The sequence below is a fragment of the Vipera berus genome (genome assembly GCF_964194415.1).
Source record: "Vipera berus genome assembly, chromosome: 2".
In the NCBI taxonomy this organism is placed as follows: Eukaryota; Metazoa; Chordata; class Lepidosauria; order Squamata; family Viperidae; genus Vipera; species Vipera berus.
In genome coordinates, this window is record NC_138203.1 from 269,797,444 (window position 1) to 269,823,897 (window position 26,454).

General features: G+C 47.0%; 1 protein-coding gene and 1 long non-coding RNA gene across 10 annotated transcripts; one reads left to right on the forward strand and one right to left on the reverse strand.

Moving 5' to 3' along the window:
• The first annotated feature begins 4,859 nt into the window (after positions 1 to 4,859).
• LOC308661715 (TNF receptor-associated factor 2-like) lies at positions 4,860 to 10,130 on the forward strand. The gene is made up of 5 exons (XM_081316866.1): positions 4,860 to 5,026; positions 6,857 to 6,914; positions 7,958 to 8,056; positions 8,648 to 8,767; positions 9,448 to 10,130. The coding sequence occupies exons 1-5, from the start codon at positions 4,875 to 4,877 to the stop codon at positions 10,126 to 10,128; spliced, it is 1,110 nt and encodes a 369-aa protein (XP_081172992.1). The 5' UTR covers positions 4,860 to 4,874; the 3' UTR covers positions 10,129 to 10,130.
• On the reverse strand, positions 9,993 to 18,088 carry LOC308661716. 9 transcript variants are annotated; one of them, XR_014025001.1, is made up of 10 exons: positions 17,885 to 18,088; positions 17,640 to 17,756; positions 16,664 to 17,261; positions 16,456 to 16,566; positions 15,666 to 15,782; positions 15,190 to 15,283; positions 14,965 to 15,061; positions 14,065 to 14,375; positions 13,849 to 13,951; positions 9,993 to 10,130 (listed from the first exon to the last, which is right to left on the reverse strand). It is a non-coding gene; the product is annotated as an uncharacterized lncRNA (long non-coding RNA). The 9 variants fall into 9 exon arrangements; XR_014025002.1 differs by having other exon boundaries at positions 15,190 to 15,782; positions 17,885 to 18,087; XR_014025003.1 differs by having other exon boundaries at positions 14,065 to 14,136; positions 14,238 to 14,375; positions 14,965 to 15,782; positions 17,885 to 18,087.
• Between the last annotated feature and the right edge of the window lie 8,366 nt (positions 18,089 to 26,454).

Genomic DNA, 26,454 nt, shown 5'->3' on the forward strand with positions numbered 1-26,454 from the left:
GCCTGGAGGCGGTCCGGGTCTGGATGGGGAGGAACAGGCTTCGGCTCAACCCTGACAAGACTGAGTGGCTGTGCGTGTCGGCATCTCGGGAAATTCAGACTATTCCACCTCTTACTATGGGGGGTGAGTTTTTACCCCCCGTAGATAGGGCTCGCAACTTGGGGGTCCTCCTAGATTCACAGCTCTCCTTAGAAGATCATATAAGAGCTGTGACTAGGGGGGCCTTCGCCCAGGTTCGCCTGGTGCGCCAGTTGCGGCCCTATCTGGACCGGGATGCCTTGCGTACAGTCACTCATGCGCTCGTGACCTTTCGTTTAGACTACTGCAATGCTCTCTACATGGGGCTGCCCTTGAGGACCACTCGGAGGCTTTAACTGGTGCAGAATGCAGCCGCGCGAGTTGTGTTGGGGGTCTCCCGATACTCCCATGTTACACCTCTGCTCCGTGAGCTGCATTGGATTCCAGTTGCCCTCCGGGTGAGATTCAAGGTGCTGGTGATGACCTATAAAGCCCTACATGGCATGGGTCCGGATTACCTACGGCAACACCTGCTGCCGGCGTCAACCTCCCTCCGTCCAGTGCGCTCCTACAGAGAGGGCCTCCTCAGGGTGCCACCGGTCAGAGAATGTCGACTGGTGGCCCCCAGGGGGAGGGCGTTCTCTGTGGGCGTGCCAGACCTGTGGAACCGCTTACCGGTTGAGCTCCGGATGGCTCCCGACCTTCGCTCCTTCCGACGTGATCTAAAAACTTATTTATTTGAACAAGCCGGCCTGGTCTGATGGGTTTGGGGTTTGGGTTTTAACATGGATTTTAACTAATGTATTATATCGGGCATAATTATTTAATGTTTTTAACTTTTGTATTATCGTATTTTAACATTTATTGCCCTGTACACCGCCCTGAGTCCTTCGGGAGAAGGGCGGTATAAAAATTTAATAAATATATAAATATAAATATCCTGTGCCGCTCAGCCCTTGTGGATCAGCCACACGGTGAATGGCTTAAGGGAGGGATGCATCATGTTACCCTCCTTATCAGCCAGCTGTTGGGAGGCTTTCAGGGCAGAGCCCAAAGTTATCTAACATCTGGTCAAAAAAGTCAGGATGGCGCTTGCAACATGATCAAGATTAAATCTTAGAGTGAAATACAATTAATAATTTTAAAAAGCAAAAAAAAAAAATACAAAACATACAAACTTAAAAAAAAATTAAAAGCATATAAACACACATACATAGCCAAACGCAAATCTAAAAAAAAAGCCCTATGATTGAAGCCCCACCCTTTTACATGTGTATTATGTACACATACATTTTGATTTGATCACATAGTTGTGGCCACCATTTGCCTTTATTTTTAGAACAACCCCCCCCAGCAGATTTCCCTATCAGAATTATTTTGGGCCAGCTCTCCAGAAGATTGGGGTGGGGGAGGGGTGGAGGGCATGCAATTTTAAAGATGGAAGCATTTCATCTCAAATAAACCTTATATTTCCATTCCCCCCCAATGGATTGACTTAGAAATCAGGTCATGCCAAATCAGCCATTTCGTTATCACATTCAATGATGCAATTGGGGGGGGGGGCTACAGAGGGGATTAAATGGGATGGTGGGGGACACCTGTGGCTTAGTGTAGTGTCCCTCAAGCTTGGTAACTTTAAGAGTTGTGGCCTTAAAATCCCAGCTGGCTGGGGAATCCTGGGATTTGAAGTCCACAGGTTTTAAAGCGGACAAGTCTGGGAAACACTGGCTTAGTGCATCGATAGAATCCAACCAAATATAGTTCAGATAACATGCTATGATTAAGCAAACCATCTTTTAGAGTAATATGGGAACTGAGCCATTTCCTTTCAAAAGAGGGCATCACAAGAATAATCTTGTGACCAGTTGTTAGCCATGTTATTTTTTTTTTTTTGCAGTAGCAGCCTCAGTGAAGATGAAAGCAGTCCAGCGAATGAAGATTTTTTAAAACCTCTTCTCCAAACACGCAGTTGATGAAGAAAAAAAAGGGGGGGGGTTGACTCGTCCATCGATAGGGGAATCTTTCCAATAACATGGCTTATTTATTTTGCAAACCAAGAATTTTTACCAAACATAAATGAATCATTTCCACGAAACAATAATAAATAACAGCTGTGTTCAGATATATTGCCAGAGCGTTCCTTTTCTTTTCCTTCCCCTAATTTCTCCAGCAAGCGTGGGAGACACGTCTGATTTGAAGCACTTATTTCCTTTACGATAAGCAAAAAGAAATCGAAGTTTCAGGGAAACCATTAGCTTGCTATTTCCAACTTGTGTTCCGTGAGGGGTTTTCTGACACACACTTGTAATTATAGGCTTGCCTTGTAGTTAGCTTCTAATGTGGGGCTTCCTTCACATGTGAACCTTGACTTTGTGTAGGCATAAACCGGATTGAGATGTAATCTTAAGGACCTCCATCAAATTATCATTCAATTCTAAATAATTGATCACTCTGGATAATCTCCTTAATGTGAAAAATTTCAATGATTAAAATAATTGACCTTGATTTGATTTTGTCATGTCCAGGCACTCTTTTGAGAAGGGTATAGAGGAAAAAAAATGGGAAAATGGTCTTCCAATTAATATATCACTATATGACAATATTATGAAGAGAAGGACGAGGGGTGACATGATAGCAGTCTTCCAATATCTCAGGGGCTGCCACAAAGAAGAGGGAGTCAAGCTATTCTCCAAAGCGCCTGAAGGCAGGACAAGAAGCAATGGTCAAGGACAGAAGCAACCTAAAACTAAGGAGAAACTTCCTGACAGTTAGAACAATTAACTAGTGGAACAACCTGCCTCCAGAAGTGGTGAATGCTCCAACATTGGAAGTTTTTAAGAAGAGACTGGCCAGCCATTTGCCTGAAATGGTATAGGGTTTCCTCCCTGAGCAGGGGGTTGGACTAAATGGTTGGGTGATGATGATGATTAGGATTATGGAGAAACAAAGTGGGTACCACTGAAGATGCTTCAATAGAAGTTAGAAGATCCAGGTTCCATATTCGCCTTCAGTTATGGAAGCTCCCTTGGGGATGTGGACCAGTTCTTCTCTCTCCTAGCCTGGTCTAGTGGTGAAAGTATTGGATTAGCACCAGGGAGACACAGGTTCTAGTTTCCCCTTTAGACACAGAGGCTCCCTTGGGATCTCCACATCAGTTCCTCTCTCTCTGACTGATCTAGTAACGTTTGCAGTGGTGAGATTCAAATATGTGAACAACCGGTTCTCTGTGCGGATGTCACTTCCGGAAGTCCATTCTGGGCCTGGGCAACAAAAAATTAGCTACCGGTTCTGCCGAACTGGTGTAAACTGGCTGAATCCCACCACTGAGCATGTGTCTTGAAACAGGCTTTTAGGATGCCCTGCTGTCATTTCCTATAGGCCTGCTCCACTGAACACTTCTGAAGCAGTCACCTACAGCCAGGGCTTTTTTCCTCATAGAACGCTCAGAACGGAGTTCCGGCACCTTTTTTGGATGAAACCTTGTAGGGTAGGCAAGGCGGGTTGTATGGTGTGTGTTGTGATTCAGGGTCAGCCTGTGGATTCGGCAGTTGGGTCGGACGATTCAGAGGAGGAGGAGGGGGGTGTTGAAGAGCTTGCTGAGAATATTGAGGCTCCACAGAGCCCTCAGCCAGGCCCTTCCCATCTGGTCATGACACAGACCCAGTTGTGTGAGCCTGACAGCGTGGATCAAGATGACCCACAGCTGGCCCTGTTCAAGGACGCCCCACGCAGGAGGCAGTCAATCAGGAGTAAACAGAGGAAGGCAATGGGGCACCTTGGAAGGAGGCAGAGAGAAGCCATGCCCTGAACTGTTTAAAAGGGGAATGCGTGGGAGGGCTGGTTTGCTGAAGGCAACCGTTTGAATAGCTCCTGTTTCATGGTTCGTGTATGCTCTCTTTATATTTTTATGTTAATAAATTTGGCAGGCTTAGTTCCAGCCTCTTGCCTTCTTGTAAATGAGGTTCTCCCTGCCTTATCTGCAGGGCCGGTAGCAGGCTGGTACAGAACAATGTGTGAGTTCCGGCACCTTTTTCTTTTACAAAGAAAAGCACTGCTTACAGCCATGTCAGCTGAAGATAATGGGAGCTGTAGCCCTGATAGGGCACTAGAGTACATCTGATCTGATGGTGAAAAATGTTAAGACTGGCAACCCCCACCCCCGAGATATGATAGTTTGAGAGCAAAGCAGCCTCCTAATTGATAGGTAGAAAGTGGATCCAAAGAGGCCCGGGACTGCAGACAGATCGCTTCCTCCTCTCACCGCAGGGCACCACACCCCTGCGAGGTAGGACAGCGTGAAGGCAAAGCAGGGACCTGTTATTTCCCACCGGGATTGGCTTCCTTCGTGGAGGCAACCTATTTCCCTCGCCACGCCCTTTAGCTTCTTTTTCCCCCTATTCTCGCCTATTTCGCTTTCCCGGACTGTTAGATAATTCGCTTTCCTTTTTTCTACCCTCCAAGCGGCATTTCCCCCCCATTACTCCGTCTCTCCTCACGTCTTCTGCAGTCCGGGCAAGTCGAGGCATTTTTTTTTCCCTGGCTCCGCCCACCGGCCTTTTCCAAACACGCAACCTCACCCTGCTGCCCTGACGACGCTCGTTTGGCCCTGGGAATCGTGCGTCTTCGGATGACTCACGCGTCAACCCGGCGCCGCCGTATATAAAAACTCTCCACCCGCCTGGTTTGCAGGCAAGTCAGATTGAGAAGCAAGCGGGAGGGAGGGAGGAAGGAAGGATTGATTGATTGGTTGGTTGACTGACTGACTGACGGGAGGACCGATTGACGGGCAGATCGAGCCAGGGACGAGGCTGAACTTTGTGGCGTGGGACCTGCTCGGCTCGAGGCAGCGCTCGTGGATGATGGGAAAGCTTCGCGGCTCCGTGATGCCCATGGATCCTCTGAGCAAAGTGGGGCTGCTGTGCCAAGCGTGCGGATTCCTCTTGACCAACCCGCAACAGGCGGAATGCGGGCATCGCTACTGCCGGAGATGCGTGAAAGGACTCTTCAGGTGAGGGGCAAGGAGGATCTGGCGTGGGGAGGGCTAATCAGTGGCGTAGCGTGAGTTGTCAGCACCCGGGGCAAGGCAAGTAATTTGCGCCCCTTAACCCGTGGATTTTAGCACTCAAGTCTCTTCCACTAGATTAGTTAAAGAAACCCTTACCCCCTAAGCACATGTATTGTTTGTTATGAAAATACTGATGTAATTAAAGTAAAATGCATCTAATGCGCCCCCCCCAGATGTTGCACCCGGTGCGGCCGGCCCCCCCTGCACCCCCCACGCTACGCCACTGGGGCTAATCTCGACCTGGCGGGGGTGTGTGTGTGTCTTGTCCCAGCTCGGACTTTGGATTACAAGTCCCATCTTGCTCAGCCAGAGCTCGAAAGGGTCCGGCATGCGGGGGCGGTGAATGCTCATGTCGTACTGGAACCTAAGCGGGGCGATCGGAGGTTGGGCGGAGGTGGTGGTGGTGGGGGGCGACTTTGCGCATCTGGATTTGCCGGTTGGGTTGTGTTCCTTGGTACCTCCGCGGATTGGGTGTGTGTGTCAGATAAGCCACTTCCAATAAGGAGGCTTATTGGAGGCATTAGCAATGGGCTAATGCCTCCTTAAGTAACACCAGCTGCCTGCAATTAGTGCAGGTTCGCATCCCACCAGGCTCAAGGTTGACTCAGCCTTCCATCCTTCTGAGGTAGGTAAAATGAGGACCCAGATTGTTGGAGGCAATTAAGCTGACTTTGTAATAATGCCGCTTTGGGGGGGGGGCGAAAGCCCTAATAAGCAGGCATATACATAGAATGAAGGCTATTGCTAAGCACATTGGTTTGTGCTTAAATTGTAAGCCGCCCTGAGTCTTCGGAGAAGGGCGGGATATAAATGGGATTAAAATAAATAAATAAATAAATAAATAAATAAATTTGGTGCTGGGACTCATGGGGCCCGAATTGATGGGGCTAGAAAAACGAAGAAGAACTCGGGAGCAGGATTGTGCTTGGCAAGTTGGTTGTTAGATTAAATCAGCGTTTCACAACCTTGGCAATTTGAAGATGGGTAGACCTCAGTTCCCAGAATGCTGCTCTTCTTACGGTAATAGTTGGCAGAAGAGCCTTTTCAGGTTCAGCTCAAGACCGATTTATTGGTCAAGTGCCATCAAGTCATTTGGGATTCCTATGGATCACAGTGATAGATTTTTCTCCGGATGGCAGTTGGTCCTGCTCTTAATAGGGCTGAACTTATTGATCACCCCCCTTTCCTCGGGATTGAAATTAAATGTGAATTAAGTTCTTGTTTTGTTTTTGTTTTTTTCTCCCCAATTTCAGGCTTCAACCTGCTTTTTTTCCCCATCAGATTGCTTGCTAATTTCCTACATTTTTTTTGCTTATTCTCATGTGGGTTTTTTTTAAATAGATTATTTTCATAACCTGTATTATATATAAAATATAAATCTAAAAATACCGAATCTGTAAAAAAAGCTCTCTCCTATTCTGTATTCAGATAAGCTGGTGGTTTTTTTTAATTTGACAAATTAAGGAGGTTTTCCTCAGAATTCTGCCCTTTTGATGGGTTTTTAATCGCTAGATGCCTTGAGCACTATTTTCATTTTCCTGGTTAAGAAAGGACAGACTCAAAACAAAATGGATTCAATAAATCAAGTCACAAAACGCGCTTATATTGCCTAAGTATAAGGGAATGGCAATGGGATAAGTGGGATCAGGCACATGTTGAAGGTTAGAAGCAACAGGTGGTTGTTAGGAATGTGTGTGTGTTCTTTCAAAATTGCCCACAGTTCTGTTGTTGGATTTTCACTCAGTTCACCTTCTTCTTTCTTTTTTTCCTCAGGAACACAGAGAAAATAGTGTCCTGCTTTACATGTAAGAAGGTCCTGCATCTCAAGGAGGTGAGTTTCAAGATAATAGTTCTCAGACTTGAACAACCCTGTACAGGTAGTCCTTGACTTACAACCATTTCTTTAGCGACCAGTTGAACTTACAGTGGTATTGAAAAGGTGACTTATTAGTCCTTGACCATCGCAGCATCCCTCCCTGTCACATGAACAAAATTTGGGTGCTTGGCAACCAGCATGCATTTATGATGGTTGCCGGATCTTGCAGTCTCATGACCACCATTTGCAACCTTCCCACAGTCGGCTTCCAACAAGCAAAGTCGAGATTTGTTCACTTAACAACCATGGCATAAAGGTCGTAAAACAGGTGCGACTCACTTAACAACTGCCTTGTTTAGCAATGGATATTATAGTCTCAGCTGTGGTTGTAAGTCAAGGACTACCTGTTAAACAGCCAAAGAGGTTGTAAATGGATAGGAAGAAAAAATTGAGTTTCAGCTCCTGTAGTGTAAGAGGCATTGATGCCCTCGTAGACAGTCATTTGCTTCACTTGGTTTCATCCCTGTTTGCCAGACAGATTCTTTCCAGCTGATTCTTTCTCTCTTGGAAATTAGTTTAGCCGTGTAAAGTCAGAAAACCTACTGGGGCTAGATGGGCTGATGGCTCGGTCTAGCGGGGGGGGGGGTGTCTCCTGATATTCTCAAAAATGTGCTCCACAAGCCAAAATAAGTCATATGATTGATTGGCATAATGGAAGCTCCATCCAGTGGGGAGAGCAGTTTCTAACTTAAAGATGGTCTGTAGGATGAAGGGATAAAAGCTGGACCAAGGTGAAACTTCACTACCCATGGCACATCCACCACCACAGAGTTTAGAGAAGTTCAAGCCACCTAGATTGCATTCACCCTTTTCTGTAAGATCTTGCCACTAATTCTCAGGATCTTCTGCCTGGCATTATTTACCGTATCTCAGTTCACCTGATAGCAGAGGTCATCCTATTGGTGGAGGCTGATGTTAAAAGGGAGGATATGGATTTAATGTTACCGTGATCAACTCATAGCCTTGTCATCTGACTTCTTGAATCTTTCGCTTCTCAGTTCCACAGTGACAAAGCAGCGGAGAACGATGCTCTTGACACCCAGATAGCCTGCCCAAATTTTGACTGCAGGTGGACAGGAACTCTGAAATCATATCAGGTATTTTCAATGAACAGTTCATTGCTTTTCAATCAGCCCTCAGGTTTGCTGTTTAAAAGATGTTAATATCTCATTGAGATTTAATGTGATACTGGTTATGAACCAGCTAGGAATCTTTGGTCCATAACTGTGATGGAAATTTTCATAATTAATAGTACTATTAATATTATGGAAATGTTAGAAATATCAGTAATAAAAACCCAACAGGTAAATGAAGTATTTCCTGGATTTTTAAAATCATATATCTTCATTGAGGAAAATGCTGGAGCTATGTGACAAGACTGGGAAAAAGTATGTCCCAGAAACAAACTGATGTATTGTTTGTTATGAAGGCATTAGACTAGGAATATCTAAAAGAGCTTATCTGGCTACTAATATAAAATTAATGTACAATTATCTGGCTACTAATGGTCAATTCCCTGGGATCTTTGTCGGAAGAAAGCCATTAGGGTTAAAACTTTAAAATGTGTCTTACATGGACTTTTGGAAGGTTTTAGAACTTCTCAGTCTGGATATGTCTCAGAGTCATGATCAAGTGTCAAAAGTCCTGACTCATAGTTTGAACCATGCTGTCCTAATTTTTAATTGTAGGAGCATTTATGCCTCCCTGAGGCACCTATTGGAACTACAAAAGATGCTACTTTAACTCCTGGACATCAAAATGAGAATAAAGAGAAGGAAACACACTGGACCATCACTCCCCCTATTATGGTGAGTTACCAGATAAACCTTGAAAGCCTAATTCTTTTCCAATGCATTGTTAAATGGTCAATTTTAAGTGTTCATTATAGGAAGACATAGATACTAATTTAAATGGTTTTATAAAGGCATTGGACACATTGTTGGAGAATAAGAATACATGGAGCACCAGAGGAATCAGATCAGGTGTCTTATAGCTTCTAGTCTACATGGTTATGTGCTACTGCCTGAATCATGGACAAATCCTAAGTACTAGTTATTAGGAAGTAACAATACAGGAGGCCATTGTTGCAAACCAGACTCTTGTCATTTTTTTTTTGAGTTACTAATGCATCTGGTTGTCCGCTGTGTGGACTCTTCATATATTCTTAAGATACTACTAGATTCCAAAGAGCACCTAGCCACTTGTAGAAAGAAGCACTGGAAGACTGAAGAAGATGCTCAAGAGAAATTGGGGGGTTCCAATCAACCCATGACAGCACAGCATGAACAAATGTCGCTCAAAATGCAATGTTTAGAGAAAGGTTGAATTTATTGTAGGGTCCTATTTAGTAATTATGAGCAAAGCAGCTGAATTAAGAGGAAAATGATAGCACTTTGAGAACAATGGGGTGGGGGAAAAGAACTGCCTTGGTTTTGTGCCTCCAATTCTGGATCTGGAGCTGATGTGAATTTATCTTCTCCTTCTCCAGGGTGGCCCTTCGCTGAACATCGAAGCTGTCCAGTTGCGTATGGAGGCCCTGGAGCTGATGGTTGCATCTTTGCGTCGGCAGCTGAATCAGCAAGTCTCCAACGTGAAAACTCTCCAACACAGCTGCTCCCAGTATGAGGAGTTGCTCAAAATTTCTCAGGAAATACATAACTGTCCTCATGGAACCAAAGGTTCTGGACCATCCTCACAAGAGCTGGTCAGCACTGATGGAATCTTGATATGGAAGGTAGAGAATTTCTCCAAACTCCTGAAGGATGCCAAAAGTGGGAAAAGACAATCCATCTTCTCCCCAGCCTTCGCCACCCATCCTTTTGGATACCGCCTCTACGTCCGACTGTACCCTGATGGAGATGGTGTAGGCAAGGGTGGCCACCTTTCACTCTTCCTGGCTTTGGCCAAAGGGCCTTACGACGACATTCTGCCTTGGCCTTTCCGACAAAAGGTCACCTTCTCTCTCTTGGATCCCATGCGAAGGAAGTCACCTCTGGTGGAGACCTTCCTCCCAGATCCCCAAAGCACTTCTTTCCAGCAACCTCACCAGAGACTTAATGTGGCCAGTGGAAGCCCTCTATTTGCCAGCCATGTTGAGATTCCCGGCTACCTCAAAGATGACACTCTGTACCTCAAAGTAGTGGTGGATTTGACAGGAGTAAACATTTAATGCTGGAAAGAGATGGAGAGATTCTATGGTGAAGATATGCTGCATTTCCATTACTTTTGATACTTCATTTTTTAAAAATCAAATCATTTTTGTCTTTACTAGCACCCAACTGTGTCAACCACAATTTCTATTTCGAAACAGATCATCATCTGCTTCTTAGAATCATCTAAAACCTTATTGTTTGGGCTTGAACTCATAGGAAATCGATCCTTGATTATGCTCAGATTGAGGTTGACCATCCTCTAAACTTTACAGCACTTATGGGATTTTTATGGGCAGCTATTGGAGAACGTCTGTTAAATGCAGGGAAATGTTTTTTGGTGGACAAGAATGTTAAAATGCCTTCCTGAGTAATAGCTACTATATTTGTCTGGGGGGGGAGGGGAAAGACTAGCTTCCTCCAGATCAGAACATTACCATGGGACAGTTGTGGATTCACCAAGAAATTGGTAAACCAGGCAGATCAGATTTTGCTATCTATTAACCTGTGATGTGGAAATCCAAAGACATGTTTCTTATGGACAAAGTAGAATAATTTGTAAAAAAAAAACAAAGTGCAAATGTTCAGCCCTCTTGTTACACTGTTCCCAGTTCGTTAAAATACACATTTGGCATAAAAATATGTTAAAAACAGAAAGGTTTTCCATTGATGACCCTTTGTGATAAGTTATTATGTAGGGGAATTACAACACAAAATAGGACATTTGGAGTGGTATATTGTATGTGAGCATTTGGGCATGTGTTATCCTATTAAACATTAGCATGGGTTGAATGAACCTGATTGTTTTAAAATGCCAATTTTGATTAATTATATCCATAGAACTATTTATGGAAAAGGGACTTTGCAATAACAACTAAGGATTTTAAGATGAACATCCTTAGTCTTGACATTTCTTTCTACCTCGCATTCTTATTTATTAACAACTGGTATTTATTATATAAGAGTACCTGTGTACTGATATTGAATAAAACATTAAAGTGTATTTATATCATTGATGAAAAGTGTTTTATGTTGATATTGTAGAAGAAGAAAATAATGTAATTACTGTAGTGAACTGATGTTTAAGTTCACTTTTCCTTTAAGATTTAAACCATGATTTTTCTATAATGTGGTTCTTGGGTAACTATTAAATGGAGAAGTTGCTCAAGTACTTCAATGATGCAGTGATTCTGCTAATCACTGGGAAATTTACTCTGGGAAATTTAGAGGCCTTAGTTCTAGCCCATTACGTGGGGGGTGGAAAAAAGGCAAATTTCCTGGCTCAATCTGGTAGGACCAAAACAAATTGGTTACAAGGATGTCAGGCCAAAATAAATATCAGAATTTCCCTTTGGCAAAGAAATGGGGACTGGAACTTTGTTATCACTATGGCTGCTTGGCTACTCGACATTCATAAATATAGAATAGTCCTTGACTTACAATCATTTATTTAATTACTGTTTGAAGTTACAATGGCACTTAAAAAAGTGACTTATGACTGTTTTTCACACATCCTCATGGTCACGATCAAAATTCAGATGCTCGCCAAACTGGCCATAAATATGGTTGCAGTGTCCCACCATCCCTGTGATCACCTTTTGCGACATTATGACAAGCAAAGTCAATGGGGAAGCCAGTTTCACTTAACAACCGTGTCACTAACTTAGTGATTCACTTAACAACTGTGGCAAGAAAAGTTGTAAAATGGGGCAAAACTGACTTAGAAAATGTCTCGCTTAGCAACAGAAATTTGGGGCTCAGTTGTGACTAAGGGGAGAACTACCTCGCCTCAGTTGCCCAAATGCTTTTTATAACAATAAGATTCTGCTAGCCTTGAATTAAAAATTTTACTCTAGGTGTGACAGATTCAAGATTGATGCAGATCTCACACACATCAGTTGTGTGACTGCACACACATCAGTTCCACCTGGAAAGTATTTGACCCTGAATCTATACACTGCTTTGCATTACAAAAGAAAGATCACTTATCGCTTTCTAATTTACAATTAGTACGCGCACAAAAAACCCCACAAATCGCAATTCCATGACATTGGAATGCTGCAAATGGTCAAAAATGCAAGTGCCCAAAATGTGGTCTTGTCATGGAGAGATTGTGGACAGGGTGGCCATCATAATTTCAGTGACAGGTTGTTAGTAGCTTGTTAAAAGTTGGTTGTGACTTTAAAGGGTCATTAACAGACTGATCATATGCAGAGGACTACTTCTATAGGTATTTCTTGACTTACCACCATGCTTTTAGCAACCATTGGAAGTTACGGTGGTGCTAAATGAAGGGACTTTATGAACCTTGCCCCATATTGCAGCCATAGCAACATACCCAATGGTCACATGACCAGAATCAGGGCACATGGCAGCCCATCTAATCAAGGACAGAAGCAACCTAGAACTAAGGAGAAACTTCCTGACAGTTAGAACAATTAACCAGTGGAACAACCTGCCTCCAGAAGCTTTGAATGCTCCAACACTGGAAGTTTTTAAGAAGAGACTGGACAGCCATTTGTCCGAAATGGTATAGGGTTTCCTGCCTGGGCAGGGGGTTGGACTAGATGACCTCCAAGGTGCCTTCCAACTTCTTCTTCATCATCATCATCATAATCATAATCATTATTATTATTATTATTATTATTATTATTATTATTATTATTATTATTATTATTATTACATGAAACTCAGTCAACTGAACACTTTAATTGACTGGCACTAATGGTTGACACTGGCTGCTGCCAGCATCCTAGGTATCAACCAGGTATCTCCTTAAAAAATATTATATTATTATTATCTGCACTTATGACCAAAAGGGTGCTACAACTTCCGGCACCTACCTATCTCGCTCCCGCCATCTATGTCTGTTTGCCCCCTGCTGCCCTAAGCCCCACTACCCTACCTCACCTGCCATCATCTTGCTCCCACTGCCCACCCGGCTTAGTTGCTGTGGCATTTGGGCCGGGCTCCATGTGGTAAAAATAGAGGGGGAAAACCACCACAAAGCAAACTTTAATAGGCCTCAGCATTCTCCTGGGCCTATGGGGCTGGCTTTGGCCTGTGCAGAAGTAGAGGCAAAATAAATAAAAAATAAGCAAAATTCAAAAAGAATGAAACAGCCCGTCCCTCTGCTAGAGGGCACCAAAATGCTGATTTTGGCTGTGCTTGGCTGGATCTATAAGCTTGCCTTTCTGCTCCCCCCCAAAATGGGAATCGCAAAGCAAGACTTCCCTGACGCAAGTGTGCCCAAAGATCTTTTTCTGCCATACTACTAGACCGTATTGCGCACTGCAAAAAAAAAAAGGAGAAAAAGCTGAAAGAGGCTTTACCGCTCCTTTTACAGGACAAAGCCAGACCGAAAAAGTCAAAAGACAAAGGCCAAAGAAGCAGAATTATTACAGCATGCAGGCCCCTTTAATTTGCTTTCTACTCCTTTTTTCCCTTTTTCTTTGTGTGAAGCCATCAAACTAAGTGCTCAGCAGACAGCTTGGGCAGAGCTTGTTAACAGTAGCAGCAAGAGAACAGCAGTGGAGGTGATCAGCAGAGACATAGGTTGAGGCATTAGAGTGTCAAAAGCCCATAGCTGGAGAAAGAGAGGCACATGGAGAGGTTGAAATGCCCTTCACCTAGGTGCATCAGACTGACTTCCGGGGCCTCACGCCATGAGTATTGTCTGGTTCAGGCAGCAAATTCACCTCCCAATCAGCAATTCTGCCTGCTATTGCTAACAAACTTGCCTTTTTTGTAAGATGCTCCCTCATTTGCTTCTGTCCTTCCAGCCACAAAGATTTGTGAAGGTCTTATCACCATCTTGGTTGACCACTTGGGAAACATCCTGTTCTGGATGAAAACTCTCATGTTATTGAAGAGCAGTTTCTGCTAGAGTTCAAGACAATGCCTTCTAGCTCACCCCCTCACTATCTGAAATATTGAAGAAATGGAAGGGTCCTTACCTTGCGATTACACCTAAGCCTTCTCACCGCCTGAATTCACCTCAAGAAACCAGACCAACTGAACACTGGTATCTGTGAAAGTTTAAGATAGGTGGATGAGTGGGAGGGTTCTCTATCATGATCCACCAACTTTGCTCAAAGGATATGGGGCCACTTCCACCTATCAACTTCACCCCTAGGTTCCACCTGCCAACTTCCACTGCCTTGACTCCATGAAGATTGCCTGGATTCTTTTCACCACTACCACATTCCCACAGCGTTTACCGGTGGAGCTCCGGATGGCTCCTGACCTTCGCTCCTTCCGACGTGACCTAAAAACATATTTATTTGAACAAGCCGGCCTGGTCTGATGGGTTTAGGGGAATTTTAACGCTATTGTATTAACTTATTGAATTGGGCTGTAGTATTTAATATTTTTTAACTTTTATACATTGTATTTTATTGTATTGCCCTGTACACTGCCCTGAGTCCTTCGGGAGAAGGGCGGTATAAAAATTAAATTATTATTATTATTATTATTATTTGCCTCGCCCACGTTCAACACATGCGTCATGAATGGATGTCAAGGGACCCAGCTTTACAAAGTGATGACTGAGACTGTTAGTTGAGCAACCATTCAAGCTCACTCCACACATTTACTTCATCGATATGAACAAAGCTTTGATTGGCTAGCTTCTGAAGACCCATTTCCACCACAGCTGACAATGTCCACCAGCTTCTGTCTTATGACATCCACAGGATGTTCAGGAGTTCCATCAGCTTCAGAGGACCAACCTCTAATGGTTTCAGTTAGGTGCATCGGACTGACTTCCAAAAACTTCACGCTATGGTTATCTGCCTGGTTCAGACAGCAAATTTACCTCCCACTCAGCAAGTCAATGGCTATGGAAGCAAACTTGCCTTTTTCGTGATATGCTGCAACATTTGCTTCTGCCCTTCCAGACACAATGATTTGTGAAGGTCATGTCAACATTTTCATCGATCATTCAAAAAGATCCTGTTCCAAATAAAAATTCTCTGTGTGGATGCCACTTCCGGATGTCCATTCTGCGCCTCGGCAACAAAAAATTAACTACCAGTTCTGCTGAAGTGGTGCGAACCAGCTGAATCCCACCACTGCCTTACCTTGAGCTTTCACCTCACCCTTCTGTCTCTCCCCTTGGACCCAACTCAGAAAACCAGACCAACTGGTCTACTTTGTGAAGGTCATGTCACCATCCTGTTCCAAATAAAATTCTCATGTTATTCAAGAGCAATTTCTGCTACATTTCAGGATAATGCCTTCTACCTCCACTTCTCACTCAGTTGGACCATGGAACCCCCATATCAGCAGAACATTGAAGGAAGAAATAAAGAAGGAATGGAAGAACTATGCCAACTACCAATACCAAAACTTGAATTTCTTTCTCGACTCCAAAGTGGTGAGTAGCTTTTCTTCTCCCAGAATGATCCTCGCAGTCTTTCCTCCAGAAACCAAGTATATTTCACTAGACTGGAACCTAGGAATAGTACTTACCATGTCAAGGTTGCCATGCCACAGTCTGTGCAGTCAGACAGCTGAGTTGAGGAGAAAAATATTGGAAAAATGGAAGGGCCCTTACCTTGAGCTTTTGCCTCACCCTTCTCTCTCTCCATCTGGACCCAACTCAGAGAAACACAAAAGCTGGTCTGATTTGTGCAGGTCATGTCAGCATCTTGATCGATCATTGGAAAAGATCCTGTTCCAAATAAAAATTCTATTGTTTTTCAAGAGCAATTTGTACTACATTTCAGGATACTGCATTCTAGCTCCATGTCTCACTCAGTTGGACCAGAAGACTCCCATGTCAGCAACATGTTTAAGAAAGAAATGAAGATAGAATAGGAGAGAAGGAGAGAAATACCCTCTAACAATGCCGAAAATTGAAATTTTCTCTTGACTCCACAGCGATGACCAATATTTTGTCTCTTGGAATGACGCTTGAAGTCTTTCTTCCAGAAACCAACCCTATTTTACTAGACTGGAAATGTGGAATAGGACTTACCATGTCATGCAGCACTCAGTTCAGTCAGACAGTTGAGTTGAGGAGAAAAATATTGAAAAAATGGAAAGGGCCTTACCTTGAGCTTTTGCCTCACCCTTCTTTCTCTACACCTGGACCCACCTCAGAAAAACAGACCAGCTGGTCTGATTTATGAAGGTCATGTCACCATCCTGGTCAATCGTTGAAAAAGATCCTGTTCCAACTAAAAATTCTCATGTTATTCAAGAGCAATTTCTGCTAAATTTCAGGATACTGCCTTCTACCTCCATGTCTCACACTCTGTTGGACACAGAACCCCCATGTCAGCAGAACACTGAAGGAAGATATGAAGAAGGAATAGAAGGAGAACTATGCCAACTACTAGTACCAAAAATTGAATTTTTCTCATCACTCCAAAGCGGTGAGTAGCTTTTCTTCTCCCAGAATGATCCTCGCAGTCTGTCCTCCAGAAACCAAGTATATTTCATTAGACTGGAACCTAGGAATAGGACTTATGTCAAGGTTGCCACGCCACACACAGTTCAGTTAAACAGCTGTTGAAGAGAAAACTATTGGAAAAATGGAAGGGCCCTTACCTTGAACTTTTACCTCACTTTTCTGTCTCTCCATGTAGACCCAAGCTGCTCTGATTTGTGAACGTCATGTCACCATCTTAGTTGATCATTGAAAAAGATCCTGTTCCAGATAAAAATTCCCATGTTATTCAAGAGCAATTTCTGCTACATTTCAGGATAATGCCTTCTACCTCCACGTCTCACTCAGTTGGACCAGAGAACTCCCATGTCAGCAACATGTTTATGGGAAAAATTAAGAAAGAATAGGAGAGAAGGAGAAAAATACCCTCTAAAAATGCTGAAAATTAAAACTTTCTCTTCACTCCACAGCAATGACCAACATTTTTGTCTTGGAATGACGCTTGAAGTTTGTCTTCCAGAAACCAACCCTATTTTACTAGACTGGAAATGTGGAATGGGACTTACCATGTCACGCCACACTCCATGCAGTTAAAAAGCTGAGTTGAGGAGAAAAATATTGGAAAAATGGAAGGGCCCTTACCTTTAGCTTTTGCCTCACCCTTCTCTCTCTCCATCTGGACCCACCTCAGAAAAACAGACCAGCTGGTATGCTTTGGGAAGGTCATGTCACCATCTTGATCAATCATTGGAAAAGATCCTGTTCCAAATAAAAAATCTATTGTTATTCAAGAGCAATTTGTACTACATTTCAGGATAATGGCTTCTACCTCTATGTCTCACTCAGTTGGAACACAGAACTCCCATGTCAGCAACGTTTAAGGAAGAAATTAAGAAAGAGTAGCAGAGAAGGAGAAAAATACCCTCTAACAGTGCTAAAAAATGAAATTTTCTCTTGCCTCCACAGCAATGACCAACATTTTTGTCTTGGAATGATGGTTGAAGTCTTTCTTCCAGAAACCAACCCTATTTTACTAGACTGGAAACGTGGAATAGGACTTACCATGTCACACCACACTCAGTTCAGTTAAACAGCTGAGTTGAGGAGAAAAATTTGGAAAAATAGAAGGGCCTTTACCTTGAGCTTGTGCCTCACCCTTCTGTCTCTCCATGTGGACCCAACTCAGAGAAACAGACCAGCTGCTCTGATTTGTGAAGGTCATGTCACCATCTTAGTTGATCATTGAAAACAATCCTGTTCCAGACAAAAATTCCCATCTTATTCAAGAGCAATTTCTGCTACATTTCAGGATAATGCCTTCTACCTCCACGTCTCACACTCTGTTGTGACCCAGCCCCAGAGGGTGCTTTATCGTGGCCTACCGACTTGGAGTATGAGTTGGAGGAGGAGGAAGCTGGCACAATCGGCGTGCTGGTGGGGCCGACTCCCTTGGTGAGTCAGCAAGAACTGACTGTGGCTGACATGCCTATGGACCCCAGCCAAACAGACGGGGAGGCAGAACAGCAGGCAGAGGCCGGCAGCACCGAGGAAGAGCCCCTTTTGGATGCAAGGGAGAGACGTAGAATACGTCGTCAACAACAGCAGTAATTGTTGCAACGTCCCAAGAGGCGTGGCCGGGAGACGTAGGGCCACACCCTACAGAGTATAAAAGGGGTGTGGCTGCGCAGGACAGGCGTGGTGGACAATTTGTTGGCATTTGAGTTTTGTAGCGTGTCTGCTTGTCTGTATCTAGGCTCTGAAGCTGCTGGCCGTCTGCCAGGAACCTGGGAACATTGCCCGGTAATTACAACATTGCTGTCTGATATAAACTTTGGAGAGAGTTAACTGTTAGCAGTCCAGTTTTCATTTGTTCAGCTTATGTTTGGCTTCTGTTGGACTTTTGAGCCTCTTTGAGGCTACTCAGTGGGAGAGGACAGAACAAGCTTGTCCACCACCTCATAACAAGCCACCTTTAAATCAACATGGACCCCCAACAACAACAGCAGTTGCTAGCTGAGAACCAACTGCTACGGCAGCAAGTCACCCAGCTTGCTGGTCAAGTGGCTCAATTGAATGTGCCTGCCCCTCCCCAGCCGCCTCAGAAATGTCCAGTAGCCATGCCAGATAGGTTCACTGGGCAGCCGGACATGTTCTCAGCGTTCATGGGGCAGTGCCAACTGTATATGTCTCTAAGAGTGGAAGACTTCCCAGATGATCAAACTAGGGTGGGGTTCATCATCAGTCTTCTCTTTGGCTCTGCTGCTCAATGGGCCACACCCTGATTAGCCCAGAATAGTCCCCTTCTAACTGACTGCCAGGGGTTCTGGCGCCACCTGCAGCAAATGTACGAAGACCCCATTCAGGCACAGACCGTGGCAAGGCACCTCAGGGACATTAAACAGGGGAGGCGCCCCCTGCAGGAGTACATCGCAGAATTCCGACTGCTGTCTCAAGACTCCACCTGGAATGAGGCGGCATTAATGGATGCCTTCCAAGATAGCCTGTCGGACGAACTGCAGGATGAATTGGCCATAGTTGAGGTTTCCCCAACCTTCAACGCCTTGGTGGTTCAGTGTCTCCGGATTGACGTACGCCTGAAGCATTGGAAAAATCGACGGATGGCCCCAGAGCCACTGCCTGCACCGACCCCGTCAGTTGCTTTTTGCCCTGTGCAGCACCCCGAGTCGTCCCATGCTTCATAGCTACGGCAGAAGAATCGATGGAGCTGGGAGCAGCCTGACCCCACCTGACAGCCCAGGAAAAGACTCGCAGATGCCAGGGGGGTTGTGCTTGTATTGTGGAGCACCTGGACACTTCGCTGCCTCCTGTCCACAAAAGAAAGTTGGGCTGTCGACACCTGGGCCTGGGTCCCAAACTCGGATAAACAAACTGGGAAACGGGGCAGGCCCAGTCTAAGGGAAACCCTAGGCCGGGCACGTGCCAGTTCGCCACCCGATGTGGCAGATGTGGACTCTGCCCCCCCTCGGCATTTGATCCTGGCTAGCCAGGTTTTCGTGTTGAACTGACAAGGGGGTATTCCGGCGCATGCGCTGGTGGACTCAGGGGCCACCACAAACTTTATGGACCGGGCCTTTGTGGCCCAGTGTAACATCCCCCTGTGTCCAGTAGATCCCCCATTGAGGGTGGAAACCATCGATGGGAGGGAGCTGGTGGCAGGACCCATCAAATTTGCCACTCAGCCCCTGCGTCTGGTCATTAGATCACATGAGGAAGCGATCCAATTCTATGCAACCTCTGAGCTCCATTTCCCTCTGGTTCTGGGGATGGCCTGGCTTCGGACTCATGATCTTCAGGTGGCGTGGTCACAGAATGCCATCTCCTTCCCGAGCCTACAATGTGTGGACCACATCTGCCACACCTGTGCCAGCCAGGAAGTTTCCGCCCCTGCCACCTCCTTGCCTTCTGACCTAGCAGATTTCGCCGACGTGTTCAGCGAAAAAGAGGCAGACCATCTGCCCCCATATTGGCCATACGACTGCCCTGTGGACCTCCTGACCGACGCGCCGCTGCCAGTGGGACGCCTGTATCCCATGTCGGATCCCGAATTGGCCGCCTTGCGGGACTTCCTGGAGAAGAACCTAGCCAGGGGATTCATCCGGCCCTCGTCCTCTCCTCTCTCGGCCCCAGTTCTCTTCGTCAAGAAGAAGACAGGGGATCTGCGCCTGTGCTGCGATTACCGCCGGCTGAATGCCATCGTGAGGAATCGATATCCCCTGCCGCTGATCCCGGAACTCATGGAGAGGCTGCGTGAGGCGACCATCTTCACAAAGCTCGACCTACGTGGGACCTACAACCTGATGCAAGTTTGTGAGGGCGATGAATGGAAGACAGGGGATTCATCTGGCCCTCGTCCTCTCCTCTCGCAGCCCCAGTTCTCTTCGTCAAGAAGAAGACAGGGGATCTGCGCCTGTGCTGCGATTACCACCGGCTGAACGCCATCACTGTGAGGAATCGATATCCCCTGCTGCTGATCCCGGAACTCATGGAGAGGCTGCGTGAGGCGACCATCTTCACAAAGCTCATCCTACATGGGGCCTACAACCTGATGCGAGTTCGTGAGGGCGATGAATGGAAGACGGCATTTGGCACCTGATACGGCCACTTCGAGTACACCGTCATGCCGTTCGGGTTGACCAACGCCCCCACGGTCTTCCAACACTTCATGAACGAGGTGTTCAGGGACATGCTGGATCAGTTCGTGGTGGTCTACCTGGATGATATTTTGATCTACTCCCGGTCCAGGTAAAGCCACCTCCAGCAAGTACGCCTCATTCTGCAACACCTTCGGGAGAATCAGCTCTATGCGATTCTCCCGATTATTCCATAGAGTTCCTGGGCCACATCATCTCTCCCGAAGGCATCGCCATGGACCCTTGCAAGGTGGAGTCCTTGCATAGTTGGGAACCCCCACGCCGGGTGAAGGATATTCAGTGCCTTCTGGGGTTCGCCAACTACTACTGCACCTTCATCCTGGGCTACGGGTCCCTGACGGCTCTGCTGATCCAGCTCCTTCGCAAGAAGGTCCTGTTCCAGTGGGGTGCCCCACAGCAACAGGTATTCCAGGCTTTGAAACAGGCATTCACCACCAAGCCCATCCTGAGACAACCAGACCCGCATTGTCCCTTCGTGGTGGAGACGGACGCGTCAGATGTGGCCATCAGGGCAGTATTACTGCAGGCTCCAGTGGATGGCGGCACTCATTTTCCCTGCGCTTATTATTCGCGGAAACTCAATCCTTCCGAGCACAATTACACCATCAGGGGAAAAGAGTTGCTGGCCATCAAGGCCGCGTTCAAGGCCTGGCGGCATCACCTCGAAGGGGCCCGACACATGGTAGAGGTTCGGACGGACCATCAGAACCTGGAACATTTAAAGACTGCCCGGAAGTTGAACTAGCGGCAGATCTGGTGGTCCCTGTTTTTCTCCCGGTTCAACTTCCGTGTGACCTAAATTCCCAGTGGTCACAACCGGAGGGTGGATGCACTATCCAGAAAGCCTGAATACCTCCGCACCACTTTCCCCATGGACGGTACTGCCCGCGGAGTCCTTAGCTGCAGTCCAGGAGCCGGTGGACTTATGAGCTCAGGTGTGAGAGGCGCAGTGCCTGGATGATTGGTCACAGCAAAGGTGAGCCGAGGTTGGTCCCGCGTCCCCGTGGACTTTGGAGGAGGGCTTACTCAAGCAACGGGGGCAGTTGTACGTGCCCACGGGTCTGCTCTGAGCCCTCGTCATGACTCAGTGCCACAACAACCCTGCGGTGGGGCACTTCGGATTCTTTAAGACCCTCCACCTAGTGATGCGGACCTTTTGGTGGCCTCGGGTATGGCACGATGTGCACACGTATGTGACGTCTTGTGTGTCGTGCTGACAAGCAAAGGCCACAACAGGTGCACCTCCTGGCCTCCTCCAGCCGCTGCCGACACCGGAGAGGCCATGGGGAGTGATCTCTATGGACTTTCCTGACGGACCTGCCACCATCCGCTGGGTTCACCACTGTGCTGTTGGTGGTAGATATGCTGACAAAAATGGCACATTTTATTCCATGCTGCGGGCTGCCAACGGCCCACACCACCGCCCACTTGTTTCTCCAGCATATCTTCCGCCTCCATGGCTTTCCGGACAGGGTGGTTTCGGATCGCAGTGTACAATTTATGGCCCAAGTCTGGAGGAGCCTGATTGTTGAGCCCCGCAGGCCCGACATCCGGCAGGGGGGTGGCGGCCAGCTGGAATGCCCTGCCCACGGGCCCTCTCCGCCCGTCCCGCGGCAAGGGACTCACAGCCAGCAAGTACGGGCCTCGCCGTTCCCATGGGAGATGCACCGCCCGGATGTCTGGCACCTCTCCGACCGGCCGTGTTCCCGGCTGGCCGAGGAACGTGCGCCTGCGCAAAACCGCCGAGCAGGCACCCGCCCGCTGCTGGCCTGCCCCGTGGACTCCCAGCTGACCGGAAAAAGTACGCCTGTGCAATGCCACCGTGCAGGCCCCCGCCCGTCGCTGGCCTGCCCCGAAGACTCCTCGTTGGCAGAGGAGGGTGCGCCTGCTCAGATCCCTTGCGTGGAACCTTGTCCGATACTGGGGACTGCACCAATGAAGCCGGCGCCGGGCCCTGCCGAGAAGCGGCTGCTAGCCCGTTCCTCGTAAAATGTGGCTGGAGCCCGGACTTATGAAGCGAGCCCGCTGGACCGGGACTGCGGAGGTGCCAGGGACCGTGGGGGGTGGTGAGGGTTCTGGGGCCTGGGGTCGTGAAGGGAATGTCCTTGGGTGGGAGGTAGTTGTTGTGATGGGGTGTGGGGCCGCGGGATTAGGGCTGGGTGGGTACATACCTGGCAAGATGAGCACGGTGGGTTCGAAGGAGAGGGAGGGAGCTGACGGGGGTGGGTGGAGTGTAAATAGGGGGGGAGGCGGATATTGGTTTGTTTGGGCGGGGCTGTGGGTGTGTGCTTCGGCCGGCTATTTAGCAGCAGGGGATGCAAGTAGCAGCCAACGCTGACTTCGCCTTTTCTTGGTTTGCTGTTTGACTCAAAATAAATGCAATTCTTTGGAAAGAACACCCGTTCCAGCTTTCGCGGACGAGGGGTTGTCACTGATGGCCACATGGGAGGTGCAGGTGTGCTTGTCATCGGCGCACCATCCAGAGACCAACGGGGGAACAGAGAAGGTAATCGGCATCCTGGAGCACTATCTGCGCTGCTTTGTGAACCAACAGCATGATAACTGTGCCGATTACCTCTCCCTGGTGGAGTTTGCTTTCAACATCTCCCAGCATACCTCCACCCAGATAACCCCGTTCTACACCAATGTGGGGTACCATCCACGGCTCTTCCCCCTGGCCCATCGGATTCTCCTGTTCCCGAGACCCAGGACTTTCTGTCGGAGTTGCAGGCAGTTCAGCAGTTGGTGTGTTGGCAGCTAATCCAGGCCAAGGAGGATTACAAACGGTTCGCCAACTGCTCCCGACAGGCGATGCCACTGCTGGCAGTGGGAGACCGGGTGTGGTTATTCACAAAACACCTCCCGACCAACCGTCCGGTGAAGACATTGGACCATCGGTTCATCAGCCCATTCCCCATTGAGACGGTCAGCCCAGTGACCTATCGTTTAACTTTGCCGTAGTCCATGCGGATTCACCCTGTCTTCCACTGGTCCCTGAGGCTCCATCGAGTTCCCTCCGATGCCTGACAGCTCCTGTTCCAGTCACCACATCCACGGGAGACGGTCCACTGGAGTATGAGGTGGCCAGCATCCGAGACTCTCGTTGGCTAAAGGGGCGGTTCCAATACCTCATCAAATGGAAGAGATATGGGCCCGAGGACTTCTCATGGATGGATGCCTCCTCCGTACATGCCCCAGACCTCGTACGGGCCTTCCACGACCAGTTTCCATCCCGACCACATCCGGACCGTCAGACCCGGGGGAAGGACCCTGCGGTGGGGGATAGTGTCGTGACCCCGGCCCTGGAGGGTGCTTTATCATGGCATACTGACTTGGAGGATGAGTTAGAAGAGGAGGAAACTGGCACGAGTGGCATGCCAGAGGGGCTGACTCCCTTGGTGAGTCAGCAAGAACTGACTGGCTGACGTGCCTATGGACCCCAGCCAAACAGAGGGGAAGGCAGAACAGCAGGCAGAAGCCAGCAGCACCGAGGAAGAGCCCCTTTTGGATGCAAGGGAGAGATGTAGAATATGTTGTCAACAACAGCAGTAATTGTTGCAACGTCCCAAGAGGCGTGGCCGGGAGACGTAGGGCCACACCCTACAGAGTATAAAAGGGGTGTGGCTGTGCAGGACAGGCATGGTGGACAATTTGTTGGCATTTGAGTTTTGTAGCGTGTCTGCTTGTCTGTATCTAGGCTATGAAGCTGCTGGCCGTCTGCCAAGAACCTGGGAACATTGCCCGGTAATTACAACATTGCTGTCTGATATAAACTTTGGAGAGAGATAACTGTTAGCAGTCCAGTTTTCATTTGTTCAGCTTATGTTTGGCTTCTGTTGGACTTTTGAGCCTCTTTGAGGCTACTCAGTGGGAGAGGACAGAACACATTCAGTTGGACCACAGAACTCCCATGTCAGCAAAATGTTTACGGAAGAAATGAAGATAGAATAGGAGAGAAGGAGAGAAATACCCTCTAACAATGCCGAAAATTGAAATTTTCTCTTGACTCCACAGCGATGACCAACATTTTGTCTCTTGGAATGACGCTTGAAGTCTTTCTTGCAGAAACCAACCCTATTTTACTAGACTGGAAACGTGGAATAGGACTTACCATGTCATGCCCCACTCAGTTCTGTTAAACAGCTGAGTTGAGGAGAAAAAGTTTGGAAAAATGTAAGGGCCCTTACCTTGAGCTTTTGCCTCACCCTTCTTTCTCTCCATGTGGGCCCAACTCAGAGAAACAGACCAGCTGCTCTGATTTGGGAAGGTCATGTCACCATCTTAGTTGATCATTGAAAACGATCCTGTTCCAGATAAAAATTCCCATCTTATTCAAGAGCAATTTCTGCTACATTTCAGGATAATGCCTTCTACCTCCACGTCTCACTCAGTTGGACCACAGAACCCCTGTGTCAGCAGGGTATTGAAGGAAGAAATAAAGAAGGAATGGAAGAAGGAGAACTATACCAACTACCAATACCAAAAATTGAATTTTTGTTCCCTCCAAAGCTGTGAGCAGCATTTCTCCCAGAATGAGCCTCGCAGTCTCTCTTCCAGCAAGCAAGTGTATTTCACTAGACTGGAACCTAGGAATAGGACTTACCATGTCAAGGTTGCCATTCCACAGTCCATGCAGTTCGACAGCTGAATCGAGGAGAAAAATATTGGAAAAATGCAAGGGCCCTTACCTTTTGTTTTCACCTCACCCTTCTGTCTCTACACTTGGACCACCTCAGGAAACCAAACCAGCTGAACTCTAGCATCTGTGGAAGTTCAAGATAGGTGCAGTGAGTGGAGGTTTCATCCATCATGATCTACCAGTCTTGCCCTTGGTAGATGGAGCCACTTCTGTCTGTTGACTTCACCCCTCGATTCCACCTGCCAACTTCCACTGCCTTGACTCCATGAAGATCCCCTGGGTTGCTTTCACCACGACTGCGTTCACTCACCATTTGCCTTGACCACATTTAATACCTGCTGTATGAATGGATGTCAAGGGACCTGACTTTAAGTAATGATGACTACAAACATCTGTTGGATATCCATTCATGCTCATTCTGGCTTCTAAAGGCCTATTTTCACCAATTTTCAGGTGCCTACGTCTACCAGTCTTGTGACATCCACTTTCTTAAGAAACAGTTCCACTAGCTTCAGAAGACCAACCTCCACTGGTTTTAGCTGGAGGCATCAGACTGACTTCCATGGGCGTCGCGCCACAGGTCCATCTGCTAATTTCAACCTACAACTGTGCATTGGGCATCTATTCAACCTCACTCTCCACTTTCATCAATATCAACACAATTTTGTTCAACTGGTTTTCAAAATCCCATTTCCATCACGTTTCAACTGCCAACGTCTACCATAGAATATAGAATAATAGAGTTGGAAGGAACCTTGAAGATCTTCTAGTCCAACCCACTACTCGAGCAGGTGGCCCTTATACCATTTAAGATAAATGATTGTCCAGTCTCTTTTTGAAAGCGTCCAATGATAAAACACCCAGAACTCCTGAAAGCAAATTGTTCCATTGGTTGATTGCTCTCTGTAGTGTATGCTCTTAAAGCATACACGGAAATGTCAGCACAGCAGGGGGGTGGACAGCTCCAGGCTATAACCGCTTTTGGCGGGAAAGCCTGAATAGAGCGAGTCGTTGACAGCCCCAGGGCATGGTCAGCTCTGGCAGGAAGCCAGGGTTTAAATCCATTGGCCACCTGCACTGGCGGGAAGCCCAGGTTTAAATCTATTGGTCGCCATTCACCTGGGCAGGTATAAAGAGACGC

What these genes read in the sequence shown, in the direction of transcription:
- LOC308661715 (XM_081316866.1), top strand. Translation starts at nt 4,875, where the DNA reads ATGATGGGAAAGCTTCGCGGCTCCGTGATGCCCATGGATCCTCTGAGC. An exon ending in GAACTCTGAAATCATATCAG is followed by an intron (nt 8,057 to 8,647) that starts GTATTTTCAATG and finishes TTTTAATTGTAG; the next exon opens with GAGCATTTATGCCTCCCTGA. An exon ending in CCATCACTCCCCCTATTATG is followed by an intron (nt 8,768 to 9,447) that starts GTGAGTTACCAG and finishes CTCCTTCTCCAG; the next exon opens with GGTGGCCCTTCGCTGAACAT.